The sequence below is a fragment of the Amblyomma maculatum genome, chromosome 2, assembly GCF_055883805.1.
Source record: "Amblyomma maculatum isolate TAMU_Amacu chromosome 2, ASM5588380v1, whole genome shotgun sequence".
Taxonomy (NCBI): Eukaryota; Metazoa; Arthropoda; class Arachnida; order Ixodida; family Ixodidae; genus Amblyomma; species Amblyomma maculatum.
This window is the reverse complement of record NC_139345.1, coordinates 54,505,511-54,532,264: the sequence shown is the minus strand read 5'-3', so window position 1 is coordinate 54,532,264 and position 26,754 is coordinate 54,505,511. Positions and strand designations below refer to the sequence as shown.

Sequence of the window (26,754 nt, the reverse complement as noted above, 5' to 3'; positions counted from 1 at the left end):
TAACAAGGTGACAGCAACTCCATTCTGTTGCACATATTCCAATTTCCTGGTCAGAACGTCACCTTACGCACGACACTTTTAAAATGCAACACAAAAACAAAAGCTGCACACACAAAAAAGAGCACAATTTGAAACAAACAAAAAAAAGAGCAGGAACTAGATTCCGCTCTCCATTTCCAGCATCTGGCCTAAGCCTCAAGCAATCTGAATGTAATAGGTGGGCTGTGGCGGCCGGAATGGACCAAAGGCATTCTGGAGGACGTGCACTATCTGTCGGACAAATGTGATCGGCTCACCTGGTCGGCGCTCAGAATGGATGAAGTTGTCGAAGGACTCGTGGTCGCTGGGTGGCCTGCCCAATGAAGGTGGAGGCTTCATGGGCCGGTAGACGGGGAATGCCTTGTCTGTGGGCACTACGGGCACCAGTGGCGGCGATGGTGGCCGTGCGGTCGTCGGAGTCTTGGTCGTGGTCTTCCGCGTCGTCTGAGGAGCGACGGGCGTAGGCGGTGTGTGTTTCTCATTCCCCTCCTTTTCTGGCCCACTGGAGATGCCGCCACCGAACTGCGGGGGCGGGCGCATGCCAGCTCCCGCCGACCACACGTTGGGGTCCTCGGTTGTGCCATAAAGGATCAAGGACCATTCCTTCAGTGTAGCTTTTCCTGCACAAAAAATATAGCCAGGAAAAAAAAATGTATGTGTGTGAAAATAGTGTGTAGATCTGTAGCGTAGTTTTTGTGGGGCAGCGATTGTTGCAACCAGCAATTTTTTTCTATGAGGGGCATATGATAATTTCTTGTATCAAATGGGAAAGGGGGTGGAGTGGAAAGTGTACACGCATAATACGATCACTGCCAGGGAAGATGGGGAGAGCTTGACTTAGAAAAAGGGGGAGGGGAGGCTGACCTCCCCCACCCACCCCACCCCACCCAGTCCCCCCTATTCTTTGAATCAAGCATGCCAGAATCTAAGCGGCAACAACTGGAAACTTCTGCAGACACGATAGTCCGATGAAGCTTCCGGTGAACACTGTTATACCCCTGTTACACGGACACGTTAACGGCCGTTAAGGAAAACAGCAGTTGGCCTTAACAGCTGTTAGGCGGAGTTAGGCGACAGCGCGAGTGCCGTTGGAAATCCAACGGCGATTGACACCAACGGAGGTGGCCGGTCTCCGTTCCGCCGCCATTTCCGTCTGTTTCGTCGTGAAGTAGGCAAGAGCAGCAACGTGTCTCCGCTGCAGGCGAGCGCTTCAGCGCAAAAACGCTTTGCCTGGACAGCGTCACTGATGCAATTACTTATAAACTTGTGGCAAGATCACCTTGCCGAACTGCGAGCACAGAAACACAATGCGCTCATGTACTGGAAACATGGAAAGTGCAGTGTGAGCGCAGCCACCACCGTTCCGTTCCCACGGCCATTACGGCGTTCAACTGACGCTAAACTGAACGGCCGTTGAAAACGCCAGTTTAACACGGGTATTATGCTCCCCACTTAATCACATTTTGACATCTCACAGATAGTGAAATGCATGGCTCTAGAAACAAAGAACCAAGCAGCAGCAGCAGCAGCAGCATTAGTAGGTCATCAAAACAAAAAAGAGAGATTGAAAATTAAGACAAAAGTTGCACGGAGAACATGATGCGTCTTCATGTACATAGCTCAACTTATTCAGGCGTTCAGTATATGGTAGCTATGGTAACAGGTATGGTAGAATTATTATAGAAAAGAAAAGAAATTAGCCCAAGTTATTTCACTGGGTACTACATATCCTCTATTAGACCACATTCAGCTGTAGCATAACATTTACAATAACACTACACACAACACATCATGCAGTACAGTCGTAGAGAAACATCGATCACACATCACTGCTCCTGATGTGTTAGCTAGAGAAAATTAGTCAAAGCTTGATACCTAAGCAAGCAAATTACTCTTGTGTGCTTGCGCATAAAGGCAGAAAACATTTCTATTATCGTTACGCAAGATGAGGGAGGCTCCTTATATATAACTACCCGGCAAGCTATCACCTTCCACAGGCATATATATTTCTTGACTGTTGCCAAGTGCAAATTATGAACATGAAGTGGTCGAAAACCTACAGCTTCCAAGTCATTACTCTAGTTATTTTCCGTTATTCTAGTTATTTCTAGTTATTAGTTATTACCCAGTGTGAGCCACAGTGTAAGTTGCCACAAATTTTACCAAACACAGCATACAGGTCCTTCTACACCTCCGCCTCCCCACCCCCCTCCTCTCACCCACCCGCGTGCACGCACACACACACGCAGTACTACTACATTTCCCAACAAGAAATGAGTTTTTCAGCCACCTACCAAAGTAGCGTCCGTCATTGTGCACTTCGAGCTTCCAGCGCCCATTGGGGCTCTCGCCCCATGTATGGACACTCATAAAAGGCCAGGCTTGGAAGCCTGATCGAGAGTTATCAAGAGGCCTCTGGGCTAAGAGGGTCGACCTGCAATGCAGAAGCCACAGCCTAAGCACACTCAATACTGCCTGAAAACACCGATTTGCACAACCTCCTTTTCTTTTGTTGATACGAAAGTGAAAAGGTTACAAATGAAATCACTTTGTACAGAGCTAGAACTAGAATGCACTTTGATTCTCCAGAATGTAGTCTAACTTAAGCACACGCTATATTTGCACACCTCTCCTGCCACTTCAAAGACTTGCAAATGCATATTAGCACAGGCATAAATTTATTTAAAAATAGCACCTGTTGCCATGAGTTTTAATTCAAATGGAGATACTATATGATTACCATCCCAACTGTATACAGCATACAGGTGACCACCAGGATCTTCATCACAAAGCCTTAACAACGTTGTCATAGCTATTACTAGTTTCCTGCTGCTTACTGATACCCAAGTAGTAGCCGTTCTGCTTTCCGAGGTATGGATGCATTTCTCTACCTTGTTCCTGCAGGGGAAGTGAGGTAAATGTGAAGGTCACCCCTCCGTGTTGCAGACAATGTGACCTTCGCTTGAACATGCTCCAGAAAGCGGACGTTTTCGCAGTTCACATTCAGTTTTAGCTCTACGTGACTCTTGGGAGATATGACTCTGCAAACAGAACAGGGATAGAACGCCGGTCAGACAAGTCCTGTACAGTTTCCTCAGCCTGTCTGAAAAGCGGAGGGTGAACCGGGCTCACTTGTCCATGGGCTGGGCTCGGACCATGCATGTTTTCTGCTGTGGCACGGTAGTCCACCTTTTGGCCAAAGCCACCATCGCATCCGCATCCATCAGGCCATATCCAAACGAGTGGCTCACTGAAAAAGGGCAGAAAGCCAGAGACAATCAGACATGGCTAAGTACCACCCTAGCAACGAAATGACATGACGGCAGCGACGACGAGACAATGATGGAAGTTCCTGTAGCTAAGAAGAAAGAAGCAATTTTATCTACGCTATTTGCGCATTTAGAATTTTTAAGCTGCAGAAATGTCTCGAGTGCCATATTCAACATTCGAATTTCAACATTCGGTGCCATGTTCAAAAACAAGTGACTAATAGAGGGGCAGCAAGTTGCACACGAAGGAAACACTCAAGTAATTAAAATGACAAATTAGACACTTAGACCAGTCAAGAGAGATGAATTCTGCATTACAGCTGTTTTCTTGGAAAATGGCTTTCTTGGGCCGATGTGGGTGGGGGAGCAGGCACATCATTACTGGATCATTACTCTCGAGAGCATTCACACTGCACAATTAAACAGAGTCTCATCATTCTAGAATTTTTACCAATTTCTATCATGTAAAAAAGATGGAATCCAGCAGCTGACCTAAATGTCTGCAAAAAGTATAAAGTCTGCAATTTTTCATGGGGAACGTGCCTTACATACATTATGCACCATAAGCAGTAAGCATTGCATTGTAAAATAGTTTGAAGAAGCAGAGCACAATAAAGAGATGAAAGACACACTACCATTGTCTTACAGATCTTTGTAGCACCTCGTTTTTTCATATTACCATTCATTACACTTTGCTTCTTATCATAATCCAATTTTTCGTTCTGTGCACTATAAACCTACGTCCGAGAAGGGAAGTGTTGTGGATAAGCTGCTGCTGGGTTGGAAAAATTAGTGACTGGAATGGGCAAGTGTAAGAAAAAAAATGGCGAAAATCACCATGCTGATTCAGCACTTGAGCTATTGGCTACTCACCATTGCGTCCAACTCCGTTTTTCTGCCAGTCACTAGTGTGTAGGTTTTCAGGTTTAGCGGTGCGGACTACTATGTGTTGCATGTCTCTCCAAGTTAGCCGGCGACTGAAAAAGGGAGAAGAAAAAGAAGCATTGGGACTCAAACAAAACGTCTGAGTACAAGCAAGTCGGTAAGCAGAGGACTAATAGGAATGAAGCCTGAAGAGTGGGTGTACAGCTCATCGTGTGTGCAACGTATATATGCGGGTAACTTACTTGGCTTCAAGTGCGAGTGCACAAATGCCAGCCGCTAAAGGAGCCGAAGCAGACGTTCCAGTGTGGGTGGAGGTGCAGCCGTGGTGCAAATCTGTAGTGATCTGGTTGAAGAGGTTGAAAGAGAAGTCCAAGATTGTGAATGTGACGCACTTCCGTTGAATTACTAGACATAATTTGGGCCAGCAGACATTAGCTAAGTTATGCACATAATAAACAACCATTTTATCATTATATATGCAAAAGGAAGGGAGTGAGAGAAAAGGCGATAAAGTTAGAGGATTCTCTCCAACTCTGATATGATAGCATATATCAAGAGAAATTAAACATTTGCACACTGCATGCATCTACTACACATCATATGGCAGTAAACAAAGGTAATACAAAAAGAGGCTGGCAAAGAAAAGAAAGCAATGGCCATTCTAGCAAATGAGTTTTTATTCGAATGTGCCATGCAACATGCTCTAGACAGCGAACAATGCGGAGTCCCAACGTTATGATACCAAAGGAGCACGGAGCCTGAACTAATTGAAAAAGTGACTTCTGCAGTTGCTGAAATAAGTGAGATATCACAGTGGCCAAACATACACAGCTGCAGTAGTCTGGAGAAAGTTAAAAGTACAAATAAGGTATCAGATACACAAACTTTGAATTCGTGCGAGCAGTGATTTTCCTACATGCCCCTTGTTTTTCTGAAGGCACCTGCTTAATGACTACCCCCCCCGCCCTTTTCTAGACTGATGGCTACCAAAAGAGATTGCCTTCTTCTATGCTCTTAACATATCCCCCTCTCACTTCTCTACAATCAGACACTGCACTTAGAGTTTCAGTTCCTGGGAAAGCCCTAGTGTGTGCGCCTGCCGACTTCTCCCTGTCTGTAGAGTCACTCGATAATTTTCAGAGTACAGTGATGCGATTCTTTTCCCCGCTGTGCCAGCGATTGGTCAGCATGGGTCACGTGGTGCGCCGCAGTCTGCTTTCACCATCAAGCTTCCAAACAGTCGCAGCGTGGACGCCTTTCACCGCAGTGCGTGTGCGAAGATTGCTGTATTTTGTGTCTGGGTGTTGTTGCTCGGGTTTTTCTTCTTGTAAGAAGTACTTAGTAGCAGAATGCCGGGCTACAGCGCCTTTGGCTGCAGCAGCCTGCATGAGTCTGGAAAGATTTTTAAGGCGAAAGCCTTTCTAGGCCAGCTCTTTTAGCAAAAATGTGTGCGCGTGATCTGTGCGTCACACCTGTGAGCTAATGTCGCTCGCAAATAGTGGACGTGTGAAGGAAAGTAAGAATGAAAACGATTGATGGTGACAGGTAATGGGTATAAGTTATAAACATCGATATAGTTAAATGACTAATGCTAATGACTAATAATGATGATTAATAATGACTTGTAATGACCAGTATGTCAAACTACTTGTAATGACTGCAACCGATTGGAAATTAGTAAAAATGCTTAGCAATCAGTGGTAATGACTACAATAAGTAGGCATGAGTCATCATGACTTTTATGACCAATATGTCAAACGATGACTTGCAATAACTACGTCAGCTGATTGGAAGCGAACAAAATGTTTTCAATAAGTGGTATTGACTTCTATGAGTGGGTATGACTCATCATGACTACTAAACAAGAAATATGTCAAACGATGGCTTGAAATTATAAGAACTAATTGGAAATTAGTAAAATGACTAACCATGACTGCTAACGACTATGAAACGACCAATATGACAAACGATGACTTGTAATAACTGCAACTGATTGAAAATGAGTAAAAATGCTTAACTATAAGTGGCAATGACTACAGTGACTAGGAACGACTAATCATGACTATATGTAAAAAGACTTGAAATGACTGCAACTGATTGAAAATGAGTAAAAATGCTTAGCTATGACTGGTAATGACTACTATGACTAGGCATGGTTCATCATGACCACGGAAGGACCAATATGCCAAACGACGACTTGAATGGCCTAACTGACTGGAAAGGAGTAAAATTTAGCGATGAGTGATAATGATTATAATGACTATGCATGACTCATCTTGACTACAAAACAATCAATAAGTCAAACGATGGCTTGAGTGACCACAACTGACTGAAAATGAGTAACAATGCTTAGCGATGAGTGATAATGATTAATAATTTTGATTGCGTCAATATGATGTTTAACAAGCAAGCACAAGTGAGCCTGCTTCAAAGTGTGCGCTGGCATGTGCGACGACGGACAGTTAATTGGCATCTGCATCGCCATAGAAAATCACTCAATGTGATTTATGGTGGTAATTGAGGAAGGCAAGAAAGTGCAAGTGATCACAATACCATGAAAATCACAACAGAATAGCAAGGTGTCAGATTAATCAATAGAGCTCTTTGGCAGGATTGGAATGATCTGCATCTCAGCCTTCCTCACAAGCTTAACATTCACAGTTCGCAAATTCGACTGTTTCTAAAGTAGCTGCTGCGTCCTTCAAGGCAATGCACAGGCAAATTCTCATGTTGCTTTCAAAATGTCCTCTGCATTTGACTTGAGCATCGAGCAATTGGAAGCTTCATGGCCGCGTCGGTCATGGTTGCCAGCACGCGATGGGACCACCGCAGTAATCTGGAAATTATTGAGTGACTACCTCTCTGGAAGTGCTACTGCCAGCTAGTGGAGAAATGGAGGAACACAAAGAAAAGGGGAAACGCACAATCTGCCTCTCGCCAGTGGACCCCGAACTGTACGTAGTGGCCAGGGTGGACGAGCAAGCCTCGCTGTACCACGGCACCAAACCGTTCTCGGTGGCGCTGCTGATGGACAGCGTCCAGATGGCGTTGGTGTACCCGTCGCAGTTGCAGTTGTCGCGCTCGCGGCCGCCGTTACCCGAGGCCCACACGAAGATGGAACCGAGGCCGCCGCGGCCGCGCTCGATGCCCTCGCGGAAGGCCCTCGTGGCCAGCTCGCCAGGCCCGTCTACTGTCTTGCCGTCGTCGTCGGGACCCCATGAGGCGCTGTACACGTCGATGTGCTGGTTGTTGAGCGCCAGCGATCGCGCCTCCACCACGTCAGTCACGTCTCCGTCGAGCATGCGCACGCCTGCACAAGGAAAACGCGTGAAGCAAATACACCACCTCTACACGGCAACGATCCCGCACTGTCTGCCAAGAGCGCGGGGGCTATTCTCCTGCACATCAAGCAGCTTCAGCGGTAAAGCAGTCTGCGATAAGGGATCTATTCAATAAGTGAGCTGGCCTCCTTACTTTGTTTTCGGTTCAAAATGACCAGCAACACCGGTTAGATTCGACACCAAATTTGTATTGCGTGTTATTCGTTTTCTTTTATCGACATGCCTATAAAAAAAGTGTGTTTTTTCTTTTTCGTCCAGCTGCAGCGCACAGAAAAACTACAGATGGCACGAAATGCGTAAGCATTAAGTGCTACTGTTTCGCTTCCCTTCGGTTGGGTGCTTTTTTTTTTCTTTAATCAAATTAAAAGAGTGTTAGATCAGTTTTACATGGTTTTTGTGTAGTTTAGCGCTTGACTTTTGGATTCTACTCGTCGAAACCCTTTTAACGATACATGACTGACATTCTAGTATAAATCAGTTAATTTTAATAAAAGGACAACTGTTCATCACAATGAACTAGTTCATGGTTATTAACCGGCACCTGCAATTAGTGTAGTGCAGTATCACTCGATATAAGCTATCTAACGACATAGGACAATGTTATAGTGTAAGTTCAATTTTTAATCAGAATTATCTAATTAATGGCAATTAATACCCGTCATTAGTCCAGTGCAATAATATATGACAATTCCGTAGCAGCGCAAGGTTTAATTTAATCACAACTAATAGCAGTCAAGACCTATATTAGTCCAGTGTAATGATACTTGACGTAAGCTATCCAATGATACAATACCTGCGGCTATTATACTATATATTAAGCTACACATCCACTACGGACATATTCCATACATGCCACGCATGGGTCGAGGAATGCTACCATGTGGCCGTGGTGTTTCGACCACTGGGAGGATCAACCAGACTAGAGAGCGGGAAGGGAGAGGGAAAGCAGCTAAGTTCAAAGGAAGTCGCTGCTTTTAGTTGATTGAGGGGCTTTACTTTTCACGCTGACTGATCTCGATAGAACGTTCTTGGGCGCCATACTAGAACCAGCAAATTACGGCATTCATTTACACCAATTACTGGAAAAGTGTTTGAATACTTGACCAAAGTAGGAAAAACGAGCGCATATACGTACCTCCGATGCCCGCACCGAAAGCCACACCAACCGCGCAGATTGAATTGTTCTTTACGGCCGCCACTTCACCCGCGCAGCGCGTTCCGTGCCTGGAAGAACGGGGGAGGAAAGAAATAAGAGAACAAAGCAAACAGCTACGGGACGGAGCTTCTGTCACGGTGTTAGTACACCTAGTAGTTCTGGCATATCTGGCTTAAGCGGTTTCGGCTTCAGTTCTACCTTTACTTGAAATTATATTTTTCAAGTCGCCGACAACGCAGATATGTCTTTGTTTAGACTACCATGTGACCTAAGAATGTAAATTCATGGTTGTAAGAGTAGGTGGACGTGGGCGTGGGTGGACATGAATGAGTGTGAGAGTGGATGATAGTGCATGTGTTCCAGAATAACCACTGTGAGCTGAGAGAAGGCATTATTGAATGTATCATGTTTGATTCGGTTTATCGCGTCCGAAATTCAACGTCAAAATGCGATTCAGAGGGCTTCAGATAATTTCGACTACCTGGGGTTCTTTAAATTGTGCTGACACCACGCAGTACACAGGCGCCTCGCAACCCCGAAACGCGGTCGGGTGGAGCCGGCGGTGGCCTGTGACAGAGAAACTTTAGGGTGTCCAGGCACATAGTACCGTGGGATTATGTGGTTAAGCTGAGCCACCTCCGCTGCCTCGTGCGGACAGAAGAGAGAAAGTAGAAAAGAAAAAGAAGAGGGAAAGACGCGCGCCGCAACAGCCGTCGTCCACCACCTAAGCGGTGGCAGGTGCAATGACGGCCTACAACAGATAAAAATTTGGTGGCTGGCTAGCCCCCGCCGTAAGCGGCGTTGACCTACCGTCCCAGTCCCGTAGGGCCAGGAACAGCTACCCTTCACCACCTCCCACACCTCGAGCAACCGTTGTTGTTGTTGTTGTTGTTGTTGTGGCTGTAGGAAGAAGGAAAAGAAAATGCACGGGCCTGCTACTGGCTCTGTAGCTGAGCCACCTCCGCTGCCTCGTGCGGCCAGAAAAGAAAATACGGAAGAAAGAAAAAGAAGAGGGAGAGAAAGACGCGCGCCGCAACAACAGCCGTCGTCCACCACCTAAGCGATGGCAGGTGCAATGACGGCCTACAACAGATAATTCGGGGGTGGTGGTGGTGGTACAAACTTTATTCAGTGAAGGCCAAAAAAAGATTAAGAAAGTAAAATTATGTTGCCGCCGTTCCGTGGGTGGCCTTCCGGCTGCTGGTCGTGGCCTCCAGGTCACGCCTGGCGGCGACTTCCGCTGCCCAGGTCGTAAGCCGCTGTTGCATATGCGGCTCCGAGCTGGCCAAAACAGCCTCCTACAGCTGCGGGCTGTTTATTTGCCAGGAGACGGGGGGGGGGGGGGGGGGGGGGGGAAGTGCGCCGGACAAGAGTAAAGAATGTGAGCATAGTCTGCTCGGGGAGAGCTGCAAAGCGTGCATTGGGGCGAGAAGGCATCGGGGTGAATAAGGGCAAGGCGTGCAGGGGAGAGGAAAGTGTGGGCCTGTAAATGGCGCCACGTATTCTGTTCGATTTTAGATAGGGACTTGTGAGGGGGAGGGAGGGATAATCGGGAGTTGCGGTAGTGGAGGGTGATGTCATGGAAGGTGAGGAGGAAGTCACACGTGTCCATCCCGGGGTGGAGGGGGCCAGCTCGGTCGGTCATTTCGCGAGCGATAGAATTTGCCGCCTCATTTCCAGGGTGCCCCGCGTGAGCTGGAACCCAAAAGAGTTGGATAGATCGGGAAGGGGGGGAAGAGTGCTTAAGGATATTGAGCGCAGAGGAAGAGATTCTACCCTTTGCAAAGTTGCGGACTGCGGTCTTAGAGTCGCTAAATATGAAAAGGGCTGGTGTGCTGGCAATGGCGAGGGCGATGGCTGCTTCCTCTGCGGCAGTGCAAGTGAGAGCATGGATAGTGGCAACGGAGAGGGGGGCTCGTGTATTAGAGACAGTGGCCAGGGCATAGGCGGGATGCGAGAGGTAGGGTGCCGCATCAACATACATGGCGTCAGACCGTGTACCGTACTGGCACCAGAGGGTGGAGGCGCGGGCAGATCGGCAAGCGGCATGATGCTCAGGGTGCATGTTCTTGGGAAGGGGCTTGACAGTGAGCATGGAGAAGAGGGAGCTGGGCAAGGAATGGGTGACACAGATAGGGGAGACAGGGGTCAAGTGAAGGGAAGTAAGAAGGGCTCTGCCAGGGGTGGTGCGAGATAAACGATCGAGTTGTGCCACGCGATGGGCCTCCACAAGTTCTGAAAGAGTATTGTGGATGCCCATCGCCAGTAGACGAGAAGTGGGGGTGGAAGTGAGAAGCCCGAGAGCCGACTTATAGGTTTGGCAGATGAGACAGTTGACCTTGTCTTCCTTGGTACGAGACAGAAAGAGGTAGGGGAGGGAGTAGACAAGGCGGCTTAGCACAAAGGCTTGAACAAGACGACGGAGGTCGTGCTCGCGCATGCCGTAGTGTCGGTTAGCGACCCGTCGGATCAGCCGTACTGTCTGCTGGACGGTGGTAGTAAGGCGGGAAAGGACAGTAGTGTGTTTGCCATTGGATTGGAGAAAGAGACCGAGAATACGGATGCAAGAGACAGAATGGATGGGATGTCCGTCGATAGTGACGTGCTGGCTAGCCCCCGCCGCAAGCGGCGTTGACCTACCGTCCCAGCCCCGTAGGGCCAGGAACTGCCACCCTCCATGAGCCACCATCGCTGCCTCGTGCAGACAGAAAATAGAGAAGAAAGAAAAGGAAGAGGGAGAGAAAGACCCGCGCTGCAACAACAGCCGTCGTCCACCACCGAAGTGGTGGCGGGTGCAAGACGGCCTACAACAGATAAAAATTCGGTGGCAGGCTAGACCCCGCCGCAAGCGGCGGGGACCTACCTGCTCTAGCCCCATCCGAGCAACCAGTCACTTTAAATATCCAAGTGGTCGAAATTACTCCGGAGCCCTCCACTGTACCTCTTTCTCTCTGCTCTTTGACTCGCACTTTCCTACCTTCCCCTTGTCCACACAGAAATGTGACAGATACGGCACCTTTTCTTTCCTGTAAAGCAAATTATTATTGTTATTATTATATCCTGGTGAGACGCGGAGGGTGAACCGCGTTAACGATTTCTTCTGAAATTATTTGATATGATAATTTTGGTTGCAAAGCATGACTCATCTTTTACGGCCTTTCTAGCATCTGACAGTGTGCCGGGAACAGTCCAACTTGGAGAACAACACGAAATTTTCGAAGCGCGGAAGAAACTAGTTCCTCTTCTGCGATTAAATGTGTGTTCATGTATCAATACTGGTTGAAATATCACGAGTTACTAGTAAGTGGTGAGGAGTTGTTGTTGTTGTGGCTAAGAAGGAAAAGAAAATACACGGGCCTGTTAATGGCTCTGTAGCTGAGCCGCCACCGCTGCCTCGTGCAGACAGAAGAGAAAATAGAGAAGAAAAAGAAGAGGGAAAGAAAGACGCGCGCCGCAACAACAGCCGCGGGTGCAATGAAAGCCTACAACAGATAAAAATTCGGTGGCAGGCTAGCCCCCGCCGCAAGCGGCGGTACTTCGCCTCCTGATGGAATGTAAGTGAAAGATGCGTGCCTTCTTCTGACCACTACCGTAAAAGGCGCTCGCGCCGATCGCCGCATCTTTTCCAGAGCTCATCGAGAAGAGTATTATACGAATTTCACCACGTTCATCTAATAACAACGCAGACGTTTCCAAATGCATAGCTTAGTTTCTTACAGCTGTAAGCCTCTTTCATCGACTGCCGTACCTGCGAGTGCGATGTCCAAATATCGAGAAAATTTCCCAGTTCCGGATTTTAATATAACCTTTAGACAATTAGCGCTTCCTGAAAAGACATGAAACTTGCAAAGGAACACGGTACTGACGCAATCGAGCGCCATTATTTTGAGTACATATGCTAACTCTCCCAAATTAGGGCATGAAGACCTCTCCCAACAATCCTGACAGCAGCTAAATTGCGTTTCACACCTGAGCTGTCTCGCTTGTTGTGGCTGTAGGAAGAAAGAAAATGCACGGGCCTGCTACTGGCTCTGTAGCTGAGCCACCTCCGCTGCCTCGTGCAGACAGAAGAGAAAATAGAAAAGAAAGAAAAGGAACAGGCAAAGAAAGACGCGCGCCGCAACAACGGCCGTCGTCCACCACCGAAACGATGGCGGGTGCAATGACGGTCTACAACAGATATTCTGTGGCAGGCTAGCCCCCGCCGCAAGCGGCGGTGACCTACCTGTCCCAGCCTCCGTCGCCTCTTCACGCTTAATAGTGAGTAAGTGAAAACCTTTATCGATTAGAGATAAGGGAGGGGGATGTGTAGGTGGGGTCCATAGTCCGGGACTTCAGCGGCTGCCGCTGCGTGTCACGGGGGCCTACGCACCGAAATCTCGCGGCACGCCACCGGCACATACCAAACTTTAATCTTCAACAAGCTAAAAGTGCGTCTATATTTCGCCTGACCATCTCATAATGGACATCCTAAGTACGATCACTTGTTTGTCCACTTCTCGTTGCAGTCGGATATACATCTGCTAATCAATCGTATACTTTCTTTTTGGTTGTTTTTGTGTACTGCAGCAACGCTTCCTTCGATAAGTCTCAAAATCTGCCGGACGCAATTTGCGGGTAACCGCGAGACGAAACCGCGATAAATATGACGAGCAGGAGGAAGAGGAGGAATACGCGATCCAGCAAGCAAACTAGAAAAAGAGAGGAGACCGAGCCATCGCTCGCATATCGGGAGCATCATGACGTGGCCACCAGCGTAGACGGCCAAGAACGCAAACAATTTACGCGGCACGAGATAGCTTCACGTGCGGAGAAAAAGCCGAGCAAGCTCGCCTGCGGACGGCGGGCGGGGGTCGTGTCTGCGCCGACGGGAGGCGCTCGGGCGAGCACGCGAGTGAGCACCCGGTGAGAAAGCTGCGGACCATCTCTGCGCACTGACCGCTGCGGGGAGGAGGAGAGGGGCTGCACTCACCGGTTCGAGTCGACCAGGTCGTATCTCGGCTGAGGATCAGGGTCGTGGTTGTTCATATCCCAGCTGGCCTGGGGGTCCTGGAGGTAAACAGCCGGGGCACGCGCTTCAGTAGGCGAGCACACACACACGAACAGACCAAGAACGCGCGCGTCGAGACGAGACACCACATTTATTCATTTGAGCTGTCACAAAGCGGGGTCTAACAGCTCAAGCAGAAACGGGGAAGAATGGATGGAAAACTACGGTCGTGCGTGGAGAGGCAGTTCTTTCGGACCTCATATTTCACTCGGCTGATGTAACCACCGAAGGCCGCCGAGACCTAATATGTCGTGAAAAGTGCGGTGACACAGAACGCGATGCTGTTCCCATCTGAAGAATAAATCAGCACTGTCGGCTACAAAGTGAGCCTGCCATTTTTCTTCACTGCGGTACAGCGTGATGGTGATGGAAAGTTGAACTCGGCCCCTTTCATTTCACGGGGAGCAGTGCGTGTGCGGCGACATGTCGGTCACTGGCCTCCCCCCCCCCCCCCCCCCTTTTTTTTGCCAACAAATAACCATGCCACCGACTCCAGCTGTAACGCAGGGGCGCGTTTACGGGCGACTCATGGCGTGGGAGGCCAAATGCATCCACCACACGTCTTTTCAAATTTATTCGCGAAAGAAAAAAGAAGAAAAGTGAGGTCAACACGGAGCTTAGTTACTTTCTATTCTAGCTCGCAAAAAGGAGATGCCGACCTACCCTTCCCCCCTTACATTTAACCCTGCTCACACAGCCCCAAACTTACCCCGAGCCAACTAGACAGATTACATCTGGCCAGAGCCCGTGCAATGCCCCCTTGCAGTACTTTCTTGAACGGCGTGCGTGAAACTATAAGGCAAATGTTTTCCGACGTCACGTATCGCTTATAGGAAGCGCGCCACGTCAAATTGCCATCCCCCTTGAAGTCTCTGCGCCCTTGAGCAACAGTTGGGTGTCGCCGCATCGCAACAGTACCCCTAAAAAGAGCTCCGTATGAGCTATCGTCGTGTTAGAAGGCGGCATGGAGTACAGAAGGTCGCCAATTGCACAAAAGCTACCAGATAAGCGATCTCGCCGCTATTCGCATCGTGGCGAACCCAAGTGGGATAGGAGCAGAGAAGAAAGAGCCGGGCGAAAGCGGGCGGCACCGTCCACAGTCCACTCACGTAGTTCTCGACAAGGTCCGGGTGGTCCTTCTCCAGGCCGTCGTCCAAGATGGTGACGACTACGCCGCGCCCCGTGATGTTCTTTTTCCACACATTCTGCACGTTCATATCCAGCGACTTGCCGCGGTTCTGCGTACACGGCGAAAGAAAGAACAAACAAACAAAGGTTGAGCGGGCGACCCGGTAAACCGACCGTTTCGACGACCTGATTTCGGGCAGAGTTAAGCAAATTTCGACGAAACTATCAGCCCCTAAGGTCTAAATTCGTGGACCCCCAAGGCAGAGATAGTTCTAACGATATAATACACGCATGCAGCAAGGACACCGCCGCGGAGAGGGTATCCTATAGCGGGGCATCATAGATGATAAGGCTCTTTTAACAGGAAATTAAAAATTAAGATTCCGCCCCTTAATTACAAGAAGGGAAACTTACTTCAATGATATTTTCACATTAACAGCAGCGCCATTACACCCATCGCTGCAAGGGGAAGGAGCAGATTTTAAAATGTTACCCTATCTGGTTGGACCAATGATACCGTGCGGAAGCGCCGTTTGAATTACCCGCGCCAGAACACGTGGACTGTAACGCCACGACCTGGCGGGCCAACCAGCAGTATATCATACAAAATCCAAGATGGCTGCTCGGCTTCTAGCGTCCGTATAAGTGCTTTCGCACTAGGAGCCACAGCCGCCTCGACCGTACGCGCCCTGTCGAGGCGGTCGTGAAATAAAGAACTCAGCTCGTATTCGGAACGATATGCCTTGGCGAGAGAGCATCCTCGCGTTGTACGAGGTCAGGCTACGCACAGCCCATCGATATAACGGACGCGGTCAATTATTCGTGATTTAAAAATACCTCGTCGTCGTGGTGGTGAAAAACAGGTACGTAAAAACAGTCGAACAATGTCGGCGTGGCACGGGGCATTCACTGCATTCTAACACTAAATCATATCTCTCGAAGGAGCCCCCAAAACACGCATTTTCTCATTTCACCACAGTCCGAGGGGTCTTGTTTCCTTTAAAGAATCCACGAGGACGCAGCAGTTCGGCCTGGCCAGAACAGAAGTGTCATCGCTCGCAAGGCCGGAAGATGTAAGCTGCCGCCATAGGTATTTGTGCACTCTTGCTTTTGAGGGGGTTCTGGTTGAAATGCGCGAAGATTTGACGTATTTCGAACAAAACTTAGTGCCGATGCTTCGCATGGACGCTTTGTTTCAGAGACCGATGCTTCGCATGGACGCTTTGTTTCAGAGACTCTCTCAAGCGAACTGTTTGAGAAAGCGTTCAAACTTTCTTCCAACGAAACCCACGAATCGACCAGCGTCGCTTTTAAGTGTGGCGGAGAAGCCGATCGGAATCGTTCCCACGGAAAAATGTACGGGTGCGCCTTGATTCGTGCTGTATCACGAGAACAAGCTGAAAAAACACGCACGCCAGCCCACCGTACGTTTTTCTGCTCCAAATCCAAATCCACATCCACACATACACCAAGAGAAGCACGGGAGTCGCTTCTCCTAAGGAGCATCTCGAGCTGCAGCAACGAGAAGTGCACGATCGATATCGAGATGGAACAGACAGGCCGGACGAGCAAGTGGAACCTGCTCATTCATCAGACGATCGAGACCCCCCAAAGCTCAGAAGACAGGAAACGCGCGCGGAAAAAAAAGAAAGAAAGAAAACGGCGCAGAAGTGCGGGCGTATGTGCGCGCAAAGGAAGAAGAGCGGGCGCGGATGCGAAAAGATGCCAAGTGAATCGAAGGAATACAAACACGATAAACGCACTCCTCGAATATCGTGCCAATCCTGCGTGCACCGCGTTGTATACAAAGCAGAAAAGCCAGAACCGCTGCTGGCGCAGCATCAGCCGCGCGGCAGCACCGCCAGGCGATGCCCGCGTGCAAACACACGCACACACCGCCCGTCCCGCGGCCAAGCATCGCGAAATCGACTTCGACATCGGTGCGTGGAGCCAGAGGGGCGTCTCTCTCTCTCAGACGTCCAGCAGGTAAACAGAGACCGTGCATTGCTGGTCAGCCAGCCCACAGGAGAGGGTGTGCGCCGGACAGGAAAACGAGGGAGGAGATGACAAAATACAAAGCTGAACGAAATCGAAAACTGGCGCGTGACTCACGGAAGGAACAAGCAGGACGAAAAACTCGGCGAAAGTAAGCGTATGCGTGATATAACGCAGAAGACGGGAAGTCGCGCAAGAGGGACGGAAGGAAACGGAGAGGGAAGGGGGCGTAGCGTGCGCGCACGGAATGGAGAAGCGAAATTCTTTTCGATCCAAACATACGCACTAGAAGCACATACACACACACATACTGCAGGACAACGAGCAGACACACGGACAGAACGTAGCAACAGTAGCAAGCCGCCGCTCCTAGCACCGCTGCGGCTCTCTCTTTTCCTCGTCCCTCCATCGGCCAATTCCCGTTTGTCTCGCTTGTTCTGTGCCTGATAGCGCATACAAACACGGCTCGTCCCCTCCCACCCTCCTCTCGGATCCCTGCGCTTTCCAAAAGAACGAACATGCTGCACCGTGTTGCACAAATATATATCTCTCTCTCGTTTTTGTTTGTCGCACTGCGGTTGTTGTTTGCCACAGATTTCAATCCACTACGCGCGGCTCTTCCTCTTTTCACACACCGCCGAGCCAGGTTCTGCATTCTCCCTCTCTTGCCTTTTCCCGTGCAGGGTGACGCCGCCGCCGCCCTTTGAATAAGAGGAGGAATATAAATAAGAGGGGGATCGTCCGTAGCCAAGCTTAGCGAAGCTGACCAAGCAGCGCTCCGCGCAATCAGGGAACCGGGGCAGCGACATTTCCAAGTTCAAGTGTGGAGGCGCCGCCGGAAAGAAAACAGATTCACATGTAGAGGGACACTGCGGTGCGGCAACAGGTATCAAGGCGACTTCCTTTGCACGCCACAATGCCGTGCAGCACAGACGTTGAAGCGCAGGTTCGGCTGCCTTTGCGAGGCGCATTCCGCGGTGCCGATGAAAAAAAGGAGCGGAAGAATGAAACACTGAAGCTGCGCGTCGTGCACAGTATCTGCTTGCGTTCGACCAATGTTAGATTCTAGCCGTGCCACCTTGGCGGGTCAAGCCGTCTAGACAATGAAATGTTAATATGATGTGCGATTACATGTTTTCATTATCTCCTATCGAATCTGTCACCACCACATCGTGTTTCAAGAGCGCTTGTCCAAGGCCGCAATGCTTGGTGGTGATTATAGATTTCGCGGCTGTGCGCTGTTACACATGAATTCTTAATTTTGCTCAAAATACAGGGTGAGTTTCTGCCCCTTTTGCACAATAATTCGCGACGCTGAAAACATAAACGGACATCTAATCAATCACTTTGTTATCTATCACTCAAGGCAGTTTCAATCTGTAGAATCAAACTGAAGTATTACACGCTGCATCAGCCACGATTGGCAAATATGGGCCTTACACACTGCTCAACACGCACGGGACATGGAGTCCTTTCTTTCCCTTCAATCGGCGTGAGCTAACAAACACGAAAGCGGGCGGGGTAAAAGCGCAGTGCAGCCGTGTGCTCCCCGGGGAAGGCCTAAACGCGCTGAAAAATTGAGCGCGCGCTTTGAAAGCGCTGTGGGGACGTGAGGGCAGCCACGCCCGCCAGAAAGCGGCGATGTATCACAGTTTGCGCGGCGGGAAAAAAAACAATAATGAAAGGTGCCTCATTAGCGAAGTGGGCAGCCCGCAGCGAGAGTCGCACACACGAGCACTGTAATGGACTCATTCGCTCATCTCCCACGTACGGACCATGACCCAGCGTCACCTTGGTCAGATTGATAATGAATCACGAATGCGTATGTATATAAAACAGCAACGTTTCCTTAACTCGGCACTTTTCCAAAGAGATCACACGCTATAAGCTTCCTTTGCGCAGACATGATGAAAAGATAAAAGGGCGCTGGACGGAATGCGAAGAGCGCTGCCAAAAGGTACTGCGTTCCGCTACGCCGTTACAGTTTGCGCGAGCCGGGTTTCGCGAATAAATTCAGATATTGAGCAAAAACTAGTGGGTAATGACGGTTATAACGCCGCACTTGCGCTTGCAGCACTGAGTCCTCAACGGAATGGTGAGACACGCGAAGCAAACAGCGTGCAAAGTACGCAAACCTCAAAGCGCAACGTTGCACCGATGTGCTTGCAATGATTTCTTGTTGTTTCGTGCGTCGGTTTCCGCACGCGGATGCAGAAAATCCGAGCAGGCTCTGCTTTACGATGAGTGCGCAAGCGCTTGCACACGTACCGGTTTATTTTTACAGCGTCGACTTGGTACGACGTCCAAGGGACATATTCTACCCAAAGTGTAAAAAAGTGGAGGGAAATCCTGCAGAGAGTCAACTGTTCCCTCGCCACAAGCATCTGAAAAGTTACCGGATGCGCGGTCTGCTCCGGTCCCGCCCTCTCTTGGACGGTGTTACGACCGTGCATCATCCGCACTTGCGCGCTCTATTGTTCGCCTGTGGGCATGGATAAGTGCTGTGGATATGTGGTGTTGGTACAATGGCTCTAAGTGAGCCTGTTTCCAGGAATCCTGTTTTGTAAGCCTGTTTTGCTTTGTGGACACCCTGCAAATGCCAAATTGACCCTGTCAAGAGAACGTCTAGACAAACACAAAGAAATGTCCCCCTGCGGGAAATAGCCGGAAGTGCTTTGGTTCAATTGTTCACCCTTCCCGTCGAGAAGCCTTATCGTCCAGTGAGGAATGCCTACTGTCCAAAGGAGACGACAGAGTGACACGTCCGCTGACGTGCAGGACAAGAAAGGAGCATGACGCATACGGCCATTAAATGATTTCCCGGGAATGCAGGAAAGATTTGCAATTGTCGAAAACGGACAATGCTGGGAGCGTATGCGGCGCGCACGTGCACTTGGGTTTCTGAGAAGCAAATCCACTTGCCGGAACCAGCCTATCGATTCTTGGCTGAAGAATAGAAATGTACCTCCTCGCCGTTCCCAAGCTTTTCCCGCCAACAAGTGACCAGGCTCAACGAAACAATGCCGGGCCAGTCAGTGCTTCAGACCATCAGTGCAGTGATGTGTTCGATTGAATGCCGATATCTGAGGGGCGTGCCCTGGATTTGGTTGGTCAGCATCTTCAGATAGGGGCTGGACATAGGATGTTTTAAGGACGCTGCAGAGCACGAAATGTCGCTCTGAGCCCTGGGTAAACGGCTCATCCAAGACGCTTCTCGCTATGAACTCTTTACGCTTGCCATTTTGTTAATATACCCTTCCTTTTCATGTAAATAATCATGTAAATAAGTTTTCTCAAAGTGCCATTAAACCTGCTTGTATATATTTTACCAACTTCGAAGATTCAATCCTTCATGAACCCGGAGTCTCTGCACGCTACCAAGTGAAGGCCGGGTCGACTTAGCCCCAGCGTGACGACAACTGGTAGAAATGTACCTCCTCGCCGTTCCCAAGCTTTTCCCGCCAACAAGTGACCAGGCTCAACGAAACAATGCCGGGCCAGTCAGTGCTTCAGACCATCAGTGCAGTGATGTGTTCGATTGAATGCCGATATCTGAGGGGCGTGCCCTGGATTTGGTTGGTCAGCATCTTCAGATAGGGGCTGGACATAGGATGTTTTAAGGACGCTGCAGAGCACGAAATGTCGCTCTGAGCCCTGGGTAAACGGCTCATCCAGTCGCTTCTCGCTATGAACTCTTAACGCTTGCCATTTTGCTGATGTACCCTTCTTTTTCGTGTAAATAATCATGTAAATAAGTTTTCTCAAAGTGCCATTAAACCTGCTTGTATATATTTTACCATCTTCGAAGATTCAGTCCTTCTTCAACCCCGAGTCTCTGCACGCTACCAAGTGAAGGCCGGGTCGACTTAGCCCCAGCGTCACGACAACGGCGAGAGTTCAAAGCATCCAAACGAAGTATCGGCGGAACCCAAGCCTAATGGGAGTGCGCATGAATTTCGAAACTTCAGGTTCCGTTCGCGCGGTTTTGGTCGCCCTTCAGAAACGGCAACCCGACCCGTTCACTCGCGGTAATGGGTCACGCCGGCGAGCTTCCGAGCGCACAGCACGGGCAGGCCCACATCTATCTGCGCCCATCAGGCCGCAACACGCTAAGGGCCGCTCTTTGAAGGGGATACGGTGACGCAAATGGTGACTCGACAGAGGCAGGTCGTCAGGACCGCGTCACATGAGCGCGAAAGCTAAGCACGAGCAGGCAATGCCTTTGTCTAGCTTAACGAGGACCGTAACGCGGCGCGTGTTGTAACGGGTCATATTTTGCATGCACACAGAAGGAAGGAAGTGGAAAGAGACAAAAGGGGGTATGGAAATGAGGCGCTGAAGGTCAGACGATGTGCTTTTAGTACTCAAACTATATTTCACTATTTTAGGGGCAGTGTGAAGTCGTTTGCGTTTTCGTCGTCTATAGTGGCCTCTTATCCCGTGCATATTTGCAGGAAAACGTACGGGCACACAAATACACACGCGGCGCGTTCAGAGAGGTTTGCTAGCGGGTTGCTATGCTTTAAGTGATGAACTTCTAGAATAGATTAGAACGCATTCTCTTACAGGGGCACATCGCTTTTTGGCGCAGTTTTTAGCAGCGTCAACGCAGCACTGCCTTGCAGAAGACTGAGGGCGGCTTTTGATGACGTCACCGGTGCAATGTTTTGTCTAACATTTTTCACCTCGAAAAACGGCCAGAAGTGGCTGGAGGGGCAACAAGGTCCGGGCTGTAAGGTACGTGGAAGAGACAGATCAGCCGCATTCATTATTCTACACGATGACACACGAAAACCACTGCCGTTCGGAAGAACTTCACTGGGATCGATGTGCATGCTGGGAAAAGGGGAAACTTAAAATTTCAAAAATTGAACTTTTTTATTGATACCAGTGCAGCTAAACGGGAAGGAACAGAGGAGAAAAAGGCAAAAAAAGAAAAAGACTCAGAGTAAGCGAGAAATCGAAGTCAAACCATGAGACGCTCCTATAGCCTACGCACATCGGTCCATTTCCATGGCAGATCAGAAAGTTAGCTCTGCTCGTCTACGTAACGATTCCCTCCCTGTTCGACTGTTTGCCCCCAACGCAAAATAAGCACGGCAGTAAGTATATTCGGGAGGAGCCATAGCTTCCATCCACCGTTACTCAAGTAAATGCTCACTACTCCCCGAACAATTAGAGCAACTCCGCACAACTGACTCAATATCTCACCATCTGCCCCTGCCCAGCAAAGCATGCTGTAGTCAGTGAAGAAAAACACAGCGTGGGACTCCGTACACGTGGCTCGCCCCAAGCCAAAGTTTCGCGACGATTACCAGCCGACCGTGCATCATGAGCGCACGCGCACGCACAGAAACACTCACTCCGGGAGAGAATAAGGGTGTAGGCTGCCGGGCATGCCAGCTGGCAGTGGCCACCAGCCGGGCGCCGATATCGGGCGAGACCAGACGGAGCAGTGCACGCCCTCTAGCTCACCCCTGAACACGCAGCCTGTGTTGTAGGAGAGACCAGGTCCGAGGCGAGGACCCCGACAAGTCGTGTGCGTGAACGCGCACGCACGAACAAGACAGACACGTTATGATGACAGGGTACGCGATTCCGGGCCGAGGGATGTAGCAAAGAAGAGAGAGAGACGATACAGGACAGGAATGGAGCGCGAGGATGAACTGCGTACAGGGAACGGACGAGCGAAACTGTGCACATTCGAATGCCGGACGCGTGGGCCGAGAAAGAAGGAAGAAGTACGGAAGCAGATAACTACTTGCCTACATGCGTAAATTCGGTTACCTTACCGACGCCGACGAATAGTCAGACGCGGAAATGGAAACTTAATAGAACACGTATCATGCATGCAGGCAACAACTAAAACGCCAAATATTACATCGCGTAACGGCAGTTGCAAAGGGAGCCGAGGCAGCGGCCCGATATATACCCATAGTGCCGATAGACGCCAGTGCTCCTAAAAATAAAAAAAAAAAATAATAATAATATAAAAACATCAACCTGCAATTTGTCCAACAAGGTGTAAAGGTTTAAAACAATGGCAGACGCTGCTAAGAAAGAAACTAAGCTGTATTTACACTATACTATATAGGTCAGTCGGCAGAGAGAGATACCGTTTCAATGCGGTGCCCTCCGATTCAATCGTCGGACCAGGCCGAGAGTTTTCTCGCTTATGGAGACTTCAAAACGAAAGACATTTCAAAATATCCAACGAAATAAACTGAACCAGCCTCGACTCGGAACAGAAAAGTAAAACTAACGAGTGATTCCATCTGCCTCACCCCAACCTCAGCTGGTCTCTTGCAGTGCCAGAGAGTTGATGCCAGACTACTAAGTGTAGTCAGGGCATGTCTAACAGAAGAATGGAAAATATGCAACCATCCTGCAGCAATCGGAACAGCTCCTATGATGATAATGACAGCGACTATAATGTCGATAATGATGGCTGAGACACTGATCCCTGAGATAAGCAAACTAAGCTAAGAGTACGCTCACTCCGCAAATATAGCTCCGCGCGCGTCTCTGCTTCTCCTGCCGCACTCACCGGGTAAACGAGTGGGAAAAGGGCAGAGAGGGAGAAGTGCTGCGGGAAAAAGAAGGGTTGCGCCTACACGGCGGATCGGTCCGTCCGATCTGCTGGCGCGCAAAAGGCCCCGGGGCTCCATGGCAGCTGAGTGATGGCCGACGAGCACGCTATCCGCGGCTTCGCTAACGCGCCGCCGTCACCGAATATCCTCCCCCTTGCGCTGCCAAACAAAGACGGCCCCTCTAGAGGTCTTCATATCCGTCACCTCCTCTCTTTATCTGAGGAAACGCGCGGTGTGCCGAAAGGGTTTTTCCCGTGTCTGCACCCCACGGGAATGAAGGCGTCGCCCTGGGCCAAGGAGAGAAACATCCAAGACATGCGAAGATCCGATCGAGCTCGTTAGTCACGTGATGCACTCACAAATGACAAGCACAACGGCAAGTTGGGCGACGAATGTGTTCTCAAAGCAGCGCCTCGGTGCCGACCTTAATCACGATAAGATCAGAGTTCACAAACGTTGCTTATCTCCTAAATCTAACGCCCGCGGGAGCAGCGTCCTTGCCCTGTGAGGAGGAGAGCATTAGAAATGAATTACAGCTGACCTTGACAGCCGGAGCCCTCATACCCTCAGCATGCATGTGCTTGTGTGTGTGAGTGCCCCTGTAGTGATATCAGTCATGTGACGGACTTCAGGGAATTTTGGCGTCGACGCAATACATTGTGAACGCAAACTACTAAGCGCTATGGAAATGTTACTATTACAAAGCACCGAAATTGAATATCCCCGGGATGAGGACAAGCCAGAACGTCAAGCTCTGTGGAGATGAGAACAGACGTCCTCAATGTTTATACGCCATAGCATACCCAGCATAGCATGCGACGCTATACAGCTTAAAGAAGCGAAGTTGTGGGGGATTCTTGCGTGGACCATGCATATACCTCGAAAATATCAAGACACACTGGTTCAGCGGATGATGGATCTCCAAGCGGACCACAGATATTGTGGCACGCACATTTCACTGCTACCCAAACTCGTCGGTCAAACAAACGACTCGCTTTCTGAAGCCCACGCGTAATGCAATGCACGAAAAGATGTGGTTTAAGCCAGACCATAAAAATTCTGAGCTACATTTCATCGATTCGTTGTTGCGGTTTAATATTCCGATATCTATTCGCAGAAGCTTAGAAACACTCCTTCACCGCTTGCGGTTGGGAATATGGCTTACACGGAGCACTTTCTTCGTAGAATTAACTGCGCAGACAGCTCACGGTGTGTGTGGCCATGAAAGTGGGGATGTGACTAATCAATTATTAGATTATCGGGTGCATGGCAACTTCAGGTAGCGAATTCAAGAGACGATTGAGCCTCTTGACAAAATACCTTCAAGTCTAGAAACCCTATTAGGCCCGTCCTTGACGTATGCACAGAAGAAGCGAGCCCTTATGGCGTTTATACAGTCCTCCTACTTCTCTGTAAGTGAGTGTATTTGTGAGTCTGTAACTGTGAGTGAGTGTTATTTGCTTTTGCTATGTTTGAGCAAGCAAGCTTATTTTTTTTTCGGGTAGTGATTACTTCAACAGCTTTGTTATTTACTTCGCTGTGTGTACCACACAAACTTATTTTTGTTCTTATATGCTTGCTTATTCATATCTTTTATCTACATTGTATTATGTACTGTTCTGTACAGTACATATTACACATACTTAGAGTTTGTATCGCTCATCAATGTTACTTCTAATGACGTTTGCACTTTGTTTTATATGTCGTGAACGGTGTGTTTTGTAGCAGTGTATATGTAATGTAAGGTTGAACTGTATACGTCAGACCAGGTAATCCCTATGGATTGGTGAAAAGGAGCAGGCGGAGCTGCTATGTGGCATAAAGCTCTCCTTTTGCTGTTTATGCAAATAAAAAAAAACAAGCATAGTGCAGTACAGTTAAAGACAGTAAAGGTACGTGCACCATGTCATGTCGCCACATTAGACACAATCGCTAGACGAATGCCTTAGCTCAATAAACATTCGAGCTTTGCTTTCAAAACGGTGAAATGACTAATTCAACTTTGAAATGTTCACCTTTTACGTTTTGTGAAAAACGAGCAGATTTTCTCTCAGCTCATTGAATTGCAATCTCCGGAGGTACGTTGTGCAGTATGACGTTAAGACCGCTATGCATTACGTAATGAATAAACTCATTCTAGCTAAGGCGAATGCATGTTTCTCATTTCGACGAAAGACATTTAAAATCTACTACGAAAGAGCAATAATTAGGAATCAGCAAACAGTCGCCTAATTTCATTCCTGATTTTTTTTTTTTCATCCAGGATGCGCGATCCATCTGAACTTCGAAATCCTCCTTCATGAGCGATGAGGCTCTGTGTACGTAAACGCGCAAACGAAGCTATTTATACAAGAAACAACTGATCACAGCGAAGTATAGGGCTGTGTTTTATAACCCGCCGTCTTCTCAGAGCAAGCGTCATTCCGGTTATGGATGCTTTATATTCGAGCCGCGTCCATCCAGGTATTGCCCAGGTATTTTTGCAGTATAACGCAGTGCTGCAGATAACGAGGCGAACGCGAAGAAGACGCGGAATGGCAATGCTGCTCGCTAACAAACGGGTCAAACGGGTTAGGTTAAAATTGGCAATGGGTCTTATTACTAACGAAGCCGGAATTGCTCTAGGAGGATGGAAAAAGCGACAAAAAAAAAAAAAAGGAAAGAAAGAGAAAAAGAAAAAAGGGAACAAAATGAAATGAACGTGGAGACCGCTGGCAAAACGCACAGGCTCGAGCTCCAAGACGAGGTAATGAGGCGGCCCTATTGAAAAAGCAGGCGATGACGCGGGCGACTCAATACACGAGAGGAAGGGAAAGCGAGAACAAATAAGAAAAGGGGGCGAAATAAAAATGAAAAAAAAAAAAGAGAGTGAGCTTTCTTCGTTCATAGCACATTCGTAGAACGAGCTGTAGAAGGGCGTGCCTGAAGACAATATGGCGGCCTTCGAAGAACGGCGTCGTCTGCCCCGTTTGATTTAGGGCTGACGAGTTTTTCCTTTCTCATTATTTTTATCTTCTTATTCCAACCACGCGGCGCGGGGAGCTCCTCGTGTCTCATCGCCGCGCAAGCAGCACGACCAATGAAAGGATCTTACTCTCCGTCTTTATAATGCTCCCTCTCTATATTTAAAGCAAGTATGTAGAAGCGAAGACGGTGCGCATCAAAGAAAAATAGCATAGCAGAACGATGGAACAAGATAAGAACAGATGAGCATAAGAACAAAAGTAGACTCCTCCGTCTCTCTCTCATATATATATATATATATATATATATATATATATATATATATATATATATATAT

At 48.8% G+C, this 26,754-nt stretch overlaps 1 protein-coding gene across 2 annotated transcripts in view; it reads right to left on the bottom strand.

Annotated features, from left to right (window-relative positions):
- The window catches only part of LOC146198671 (proprotein convertase subtilisin/kexin type 4-like), a 203,270-nt gene that overhangs the window by 14,243 nt on the left and 162,273 nt on the right, over positions 1–26,754 (bottom strand). For both annotated transcript variants that reach the window (XM_084594172.1, XM_084594171.1), the window contains exons 4-13: positions 14,850–14,978; positions 13,663–13,739; positions 8,670–8,758; positions 7,118–7,503; positions 4,436–4,536; positions 4,182–4,285; positions 3,172–3,289; positions 2,931–3,080; positions 2,334–2,473; positions 297–659 (exon numbers count right to left, since the gene is read on the bottom strand). In XM_084594172.1, coding sequence (XP_084450298.1) covers positions 297–659; positions 2,334–2,473; positions 2,931–3,080; positions 3,172–3,289; positions 4,182–4,285; positions 4,436–4,536; positions 7,118–7,503; positions 8,670–8,758; positions 13,663–13,739; positions 14,850–14,978 — 1,657 coding nt within the window. The remainder of the gene's footprint in view (positions 1–296; positions 660–2,333; positions 2,474–2,930; positions 3,081–3,171; positions 3,290–4,181; positions 4,286–4,435; positions 4,537–7,117; positions 7,504–8,669; positions 8,759–13,662; positions 13,740–14,849; positions 14,979–26,754) is intronic.